The 7,074-nt window shown below is 46.4% G+C and overlaps 1 protein-coding gene across 1 annotated transcript in view; it reads right to left on the reverse strand.

Annotated features, from left to right (window-relative positions):
* Nucleotides 1-337: 337 nt before the first annotated feature.
* The window catches only part of GGT5 (gamma-glutamyltransferase 5), an 18,915-nt gene continuing 12,178 nt past the window's right edge, over nucleotides 338-7,074 (reverse strand). The window contains exons 4-12 of the mRNA XM_009572351.1: nucleotides 5,861-6,050; nucleotides 5,120-5,277; nucleotides 4,535-4,684; nucleotides 3,985-4,118; nucleotides 3,157-3,359; nucleotides 2,625-2,716; nucleotides 1,709-1,818; nucleotides 716-823; nucleotides 338-484 (exon numbers count right to left, since the gene is read on the reverse strand). Of these exons, the coding sequence (XP_009570646.1) occupies nucleotides 338-484; nucleotides 716-823; nucleotides 1,709-1,818; nucleotides 2,625-2,716; nucleotides 3,157-3,359; nucleotides 3,985-4,118; nucleotides 4,535-4,684; nucleotides 5,120-5,277; nucleotides 5,861-6,050 (1,292 nt within the window). The remainder of the gene's footprint in view (nucleotides 485-715; nucleotides 824-1,708; nucleotides 1,819-2,624; nucleotides 2,717-3,156; nucleotides 3,360-3,984; nucleotides 4,119-4,534; nucleotides 4,685-5,119; nucleotides 5,278-5,860; nucleotides 6,051-7,074) is intronic.

A 7,074-nucleotide genomic window follows, 5' to 3' on the forward strand; every position in this document is an offset into this window, starting at 1 on the left:
AAGATACAGCTCGGTCATTTCACAGTGTTCCCAGCGGGTTTTGGACCAATTTTCCTTTCCCACTTTGTATTCTCTTATTCTAAATAGCTGATGTGCTCAAGAAACATGTTTTTCCATATATCACATAAGTAATGGAGGGTGTAGCTCTAAACAAGGCTGGTTGACCTGTATTGCCTGAGGGTGACTTGCAGTCTACTGGAATTAGGTGTAATCACAAATTTTGCCCAAACTCTAGCAGGCATCCTGATGGGAACAGGCAACATTGGCATGTCCAAGCCAAAGCATGTTCTGAATCTAGTTATCTCTGTGGTTTTGTGAGTTGTGATGGCATTTCATGCTAATATCCAGCTGACTTCCCCAGCTTCCTTTTATCAGAGTAAGCAGAGATGCATTTTCCTTCCTTGGAAATTCCCTGCACAACATTCATTGCAAATTTAACTTTCTTTTCTTTATGTCCTCTTCCCAGCAGGCCGCTCCTAACCTCCTGTAGGGGGGGAGAGAAGAGGAAATGGAGTGAATCGGGCAGGGGCCTGAGGTCTTATCATTGCCAGGTGTGAAAATGAAGGATGTGTATATGGGGTCAGGTTGAGAAAGTGAGATTTAAGCAAGAAGGAGGTTAGCTAGAAGCAAAATACAGATTATTCAGGAGAGTTACAGAAGCAATCTCCTTCTCACCAAAAGGAGAAGACAAGAAGATCCAAGCGAGGCCACTCACCTCACTGAAATGTTCCTCAAACAGGATATTGTCGCCTTCAGTATGCATGATGGGAGCTGAAATGGCATGTTCCAAGTCATAGCCGAACCACAGCTTGTTTATAATCGCCTGCAGTGAAACAAATCCCACACTGACTGACTGGAGATATTGAATAATAAAGAACTTGGGTCACATGCTGCCATCCTCTGCACTGGTGTTAAGCCAGACCAGTTCTACTGTAAATCCTGTCTGCAGGATGGTGCAAACTTGGACTGTAAGAGAGGCTACGCTGAGTCAGACCAGAAGTCCTACTAGCCTAGTCTCCTGTCTTCACGGTGACTAACACCAGATGCTCAGGGCAAATATAAGAACAGGGTGAGCACATAATGATACTTCCCAGAAAGCTTTCCCTGAGCCAAAGTGGTGTCCTTAAATTCAATAGCTACTGATCGATCTTATATCTTTCTATTGACACTTGTTCTTGCTGTTTTTAGATCAGGTCCTAGCATGGACTCGTTCCCACGTTTCTCTCTGATTGAAGAAAGATGAAAAAAAAAAAGTCCTCTTTTTCCTCTTGTGGCCTTATCTGTTTTTATTTCTTGACTGCTGAACAAGATGTTTGTTAGGCTTCATGCTTTGGCAAGCTCTGTTTCGTTAAGATTTGTTACTCTGTGTATATGTGTGGTTGTGGTTTTCTGTTTTTCTTGTTGTTTCCGTCACGTAACTTATCAGTTTATTTTGGGGGCCCCAAAGTTTTGGGCAATACCTCTCTTCCTAATAATTTCCTTAACTTGCTATTTGATTATTCTAACTTCTTCGCTTTCAAAAAACAATTGAGAGAGGCAGCTGGCACTTCCCACAGAAATGCTAGAGGCAAGAAGGTGAGGATAGACTGAGTCTGCAGCAGGCCCTCTTCACTGCTGCCTTCCACATAGCAGTACTAGCAGCAGCAAGTAATTCCTTTTGTTCAGGACAGCGTGCGCTCCCCTTGCTCAGTGGAAGGCATTCACTCACCATAGCAGTAGCACTGATAATCCAGGCCCCGCCTGCTCCTCCAATCACCAGCATGTCTCCTGTCTTGGAGATGAGAATGGAAGGCACCATTGCCGAGGGAGGCTTCTCTCCTAGAGCAGAGGCAGAGAGTACTGTTCCTCCCATGTGACTGTTAACGGACACACAAGTTTATCTACCTCACTTTTCTTGCATTCCCCATGGAAAACCAAGCTGCTGCTCATTCCTCAAGAAGCTCAAGTCTTCTCAAAAACTAGCTGCTTTGTGCTGAGACCCCATCTCGCAAGAAACTGGACCTTTATGGCAGAGGCTAAATAGGAAGCATCTCTTGGTGCAGGGCATGCTACAAGCATTCAGGACTTGCTGCAGCTCATTCAGCCCAGCCAAGGAACTATTAGCAGCAATCCTGCCACTGCAGTACTGATGTCCTCTCTCACAGCAGACCCAAGGGAGATTGCATCAGGGATAACTGATTTCACAAAGCAATGTCTCTGCATCAACAGTGCTGTGTTACAGAACTCAGTGTAAGCCTATGGCATTACTGATTTGATTGTGCATGCAACTATATACTTTTTCATAGATGAGCCTAAAAAATCAGCAAGCTTGTCTTAGCAGTATTTTCTTCACTTCCTCCCTCCCCTCTCCATCAATCAATGATCAGCTTCAGCTTTTTTTTTTTTAATCTCTGATTTCCCTGGCCAGAAACCAAAACTCCCATGTTTCCATGCAAGGCCATATGTGAGTAGACAAGACACATTACAGGGCTTTATCCTCTGTTAGTCTGAAACAAATTTGCTCTCATCCAGACCTAGGAAAGGAAAGAGTACCTGCAGTTTACAGATAGTCCCTTCCCCGTTGTACATGGCCTGCATATCCACCTCCTGGCCTTGTGTTTTATTTTGAGGGTGAGAATGCTCACCTGGTTTAATGCTTCTGTTTGCTATGCAGAAATCAGCGAGTTCATTATTTAAAATGATCCCGGTTTGGTTAGAATACACAAAGGAGCCAAACCTGCAGCGGGGAAAGAAGTAGCCTTTCAGTGACCAGTCCTCTCCTGTTGTGGATGACATTAACTGAACATGGCACCCTGTGGTTTACCTCTGTCTCCTCCCAGCCTGCAACTGCCCCAGCCACGGTGTCCAAAAGCTGTTTGTGCTGCTGTGCTGGAGCCAGAGATAAGCTCCCTGTTAGTAGTGGAAGTGAGGATTTGCCCAACTCACAGAAACTCAGCAGAGCTCAGCAAGTTGTTACATGTTCGTGAATTGTGATGTTCCTTTGGGCTGATGCTCAAAGGCCTTTGCTGTCACATGAAAAAGGCATTCATGAGTAAGAGAATGCCTAAATCTGTGAAGCCCAAGGGTTTTGCATTTCTGGTAAACAGCTCTTGCAGGTACCCTGTGAACCTGATACATGGCCTATGTGACTCAATTATCAAGCCCTTTGCTACTCACGGGTAGTTGATGGTGCTGGTGGCGGACACGGCACTGCCATCTGCAGCAAGCACAGAGATGTGGCTTGTGCCCTTGCTTTTGTATCTGTGGTTGTAGATGGACTCCAACAAGTTGTAATGGTTGAGTGGATGGTCACCATGGTCATCTATTCGGCTTCTGGCAAGCTCAGCAATCTTGTCAGACAGCATAGTGCCCACAGTCACCTGCAATCACAGCAAGGACACTGAGCTTGTGTCACTAAAGCACAGGCATGTCTTTCTTTGGGCACGTCTTTCTTTGGGCACAAGGAAGCCTGGGGGATTCAGCCCCAATAGTCAGACCTTGGGGACCTGCATTGGCAGAGCATTGGCAGTGTTCAGCCCCAGCCTGAATCCCCAGGCCACTCTCATCACAGAAAATGAAACAAGGTCAGTACTGAGGCACCTCAGCATTGGCACATCCTTTATCAGGCAAGTGAGCACCAGCCTACAGCGGAACAGAAATTGCAGACAAAGCAAATGGCCTAATCCTGCCTCTGCCTTGGCCAACTGAGCAGCATTGCTCTTGACTAGCAGTTCTAAATAGTTTCTTTCCTTCCATGGCTGCAAAGCAGGAGGGTGTCAGAGCATCGCTTGGTACTGTAGCATTGTGCTGGCAGGATAGTCTGGGCAATAGGTAGCCTGCTTGAGGGCTTAGCACATAGGTAAAATAAGTTGGTGACAATGCAGGTTTAAAAAAAAAAAGGCAGGAAATGGACTTCCCTGCTCCCTCTCTGTCAAGCAGCCATCTAGAAGAAGCTACCAGTGCTGTGGGTGTCTGTGGCTGCCCTTATGCACCATACTGGCTCACCTGAGCTTCGGAGAAGGCTGGGTCACTAATATGGGGTTTTAGCACATTGCCAAACTTCAGGGCCTCTGCAATGCGATGGTAGGTTTCCACCTTCTCCTGGGGTGTCGTCAGTGACGCTTCATGGAGTTTATACTCTACAGAGCAGGATGAAATAATTTTGTTAATAGACCCAAGGCAATATTTTTTGAAGAACTGTAAAAAAAAAATTTGAAAGGAACCTCCTTTTCCCATCCCAGTTCTTATCAAGTTTCCCCTATGCTTTAGCAGCCTGCGGGCACAGAAACAACCAAGTACTAATTTCCGCTGTGACTTCAATTCTTTTTGAAGCCTTGGGAAAATCATGTATCCTTTGGCCTTTGCAGCAGCTATAATGATGCTGACCCACTGTAAGAATGAGCCACTTCATCATCCTGCTGCATAGCATGGTCGCACTGCTGCTTTGGGGCCCATTTTGGCTTGTCAACTCCATTTCTCCCCATTAACTTTTCAACTGTTCTAGAGCAACACTCTTTGCAAACCTCTTGCTGTCCCTTTCCCCTTAGGAATTTACCTTCCAATATCTTGAGGATGAACATGAGCACAGCACCTCCCATGGGTGGTCCAGGAGAAAACACTGTGGTGTGATTGTTCAGGGTAATGTTCAGAGCTGAGGACACCTCTGCTTTGTATGCCTGAAGGTCCTCCAGTGAGATACTGGACCCTTCAACAGAAAACCAGATGGGTAGCTAGCATTAGCGCATTAACTTCTACTAGGTGCTATGGGCTGGCTACATCAGAGCCTTGGTAAAGCTTATAAAGAGCCATCCCTGTATACTCCAAATTTGTTCCACCAAGCACAGCAATGTCTTCATGTGTCCTCATCTACTGCCAAACCCCAAGACATTACAAAGCCTAAGGGAGTTGGAGACACCAGTGCGTGAGCACTGTGGGTGAATGCCAGAGCAGTGGGTGGCGCTCAGCCCTGCTTCTGGGCCTGAGTTATAAGAACTGGGGAAAGGTGGCCCCTTCCCATGCCAGGTACCACCCCAAGTGGCAAGCAAATGGCATGTGTTGGCTTTCTCCTGGTACCGACTCACTGTTAACCAATTGCTGGGAAAAGGCCTGTCTATTAGTATTAACTATAGCTGTTACCTACCAGCCTTCCTAATGTCCTCCACCAGGGCCTTTCCTATCTGTCCTTCATAAAACGCTGTAGCTCCGTTTTCTGCTACAGCTTTCAGTGTTTGCTGCAGCGCTGGCCACCTGAAGGTCTCTCCATGCTTCAGAAATCTTTGACCGTCACATATCAGTGGACTGTTAAAGAAGAACATCCATCAGTTTACAGCATGTGCTTATTCCGTCCCCAGGACCAATCTCTTTTTCATTCCCAAAGCTGGTTTGGTTTATGCATGTTGTATACTTTCTAAGACGGTGCTACACTGCAGTCTACATGGAGAAAAGCTCTTCTCAGCCGATTGCTACCCGTAACACCAGGCACTCTTGCCCCAGACAAAGCTTCCTCCACGGGACCTAATGCTTTGACCCTGGCTCAGGTCAGTGGAGCTTCTCCAAACGAGTGTCTGCTGTAGGGCCGTGCTGTCAGGGGATGGTTTCCACACAGATGGAGACAGGCCACATACAGCTAGCTCCTCCTCATAAGCAGATGTGCTTACAAGACAGTTTTGCTGTGCCAAGCCACTCTAAATTACAAAAAAAAAAGTTGCTGACAGAAAAAAAATTTTAAAAACACTTCTGTTATTCCCTCTCTCTCCATAGTAAGTATTTACTGAGCAGAAGCCGCAGCAGCAGCCTGCGCTCCATGTCAGCATGTCAGAGGAAGGGTCTGAAGCTGAGGGAACAGTGGTCTTCACACTGCAATTTAATTCATGGGTCTTACCACAGGCTTTTTCCTGGACTGGAGAAGGCTGGGTGATGGATCATTTTGTCCATAACCGGGGAAATGACAAGTGGCTGTGAAAGGAGCTTGATGGTTGGTTCAAATAGGGCTTTCCATGGTAAGCGGCCATACCGCTTATGGGCTTCTTCATACCCACGAAGTTCTCCTGGTACAGCAATCCAGCGTGAACCTGAAGAGCAGAACGGCAGTGTTACACCCAGTAAGTCATTGGCCTGTGGGTTTCACCCCACTGAAAGCACTCCAATGGAAGTGTGGATTTGTACAGGCAGGACTAAGTCTTCTTAAAGCAGGCTTGGGTTTTTTTCTTTCCTTTTTCTGTCCATATATTTCTTCCACTACCTAATAGACGGGGTGTAGAGGAGCTGGAGCCAGACTCAGAGGTGCACAGTGAAAGCACAAGAGGCAACAGGCACATGTTGCAGCAAGGGAGATGGCAACTAGACATAAGAGAAAATGCAGTCATGCTGAGCCTGGTCAAACACTAGAATAAGTGAAGCTGTGAAACTCTCCATCCATGGAGAAGTTAAAAAATGTGACAGGACAAGGGCCCAAGCAGCCTGAGCTAACTCTAACATCACTCTGCTTTGAGCAGGAGTTGGAGCAGAGCCCTCCAACTGTCCCTTCCAACCATAGTTGTTCCTGATTCGTTTTCAGGCTCTTCTTCCAAGCATAAGAACATCTCCTCCAGGAACTAGGACATGCCCCAAAAGAAAATGTGCTATGGAAGGAGAATGAATGCAGCAAGAAATGTGGAGAGATCCAAGATATGCTGCTAAAGCAAGAGTGCCTGTTGCCAAACCATAACAGCAAATGGATGTGGAGCCTCCTCAGATGGGAGCGAGGTGGTAGCTGAGCTAAACTGGAGCCCAGCAACTCGACTCCTGGTGCTGCCAGGTTGCTTCCCCAATGTAAGGACATGGGCAAGCGCACTGGATTATATTGATTTCTTTCATTTCCAGAAAGTATGAGCAGCTATTGACCTTATTTTTCTCTGTAAGAACTGCTGGGAAGAGTGCTTGGGGAAATATGGTCTTGAAATGCAGACTTCCTATGAAAAGAAATTACATAGTAATTTCTCCTCATGCTCTGCTCCCCACCCCCTCGCTGGTCAGGCTGCCAATGTTACTACGAAACACGAATTTTATGGACCTAGTATTTTTTCTAACATTTGCAAAAATCAACCCAGGAAGAGC

This window comes from Fulmarus glacialis, unplaced genomic scaffold (genome assembly GCF_000690835.1).
Source record: "Fulmarus glacialis isolate BGI_N327 unplaced genomic scaffold, ASM69083v1 scaffold1592, whole genome shotgun sequence".
NCBI lineage: Eukaryota > Metazoa > Chordata > Aves > Procellariiformes > Procellariidae > Fulmarus > Fulmarus glacialis.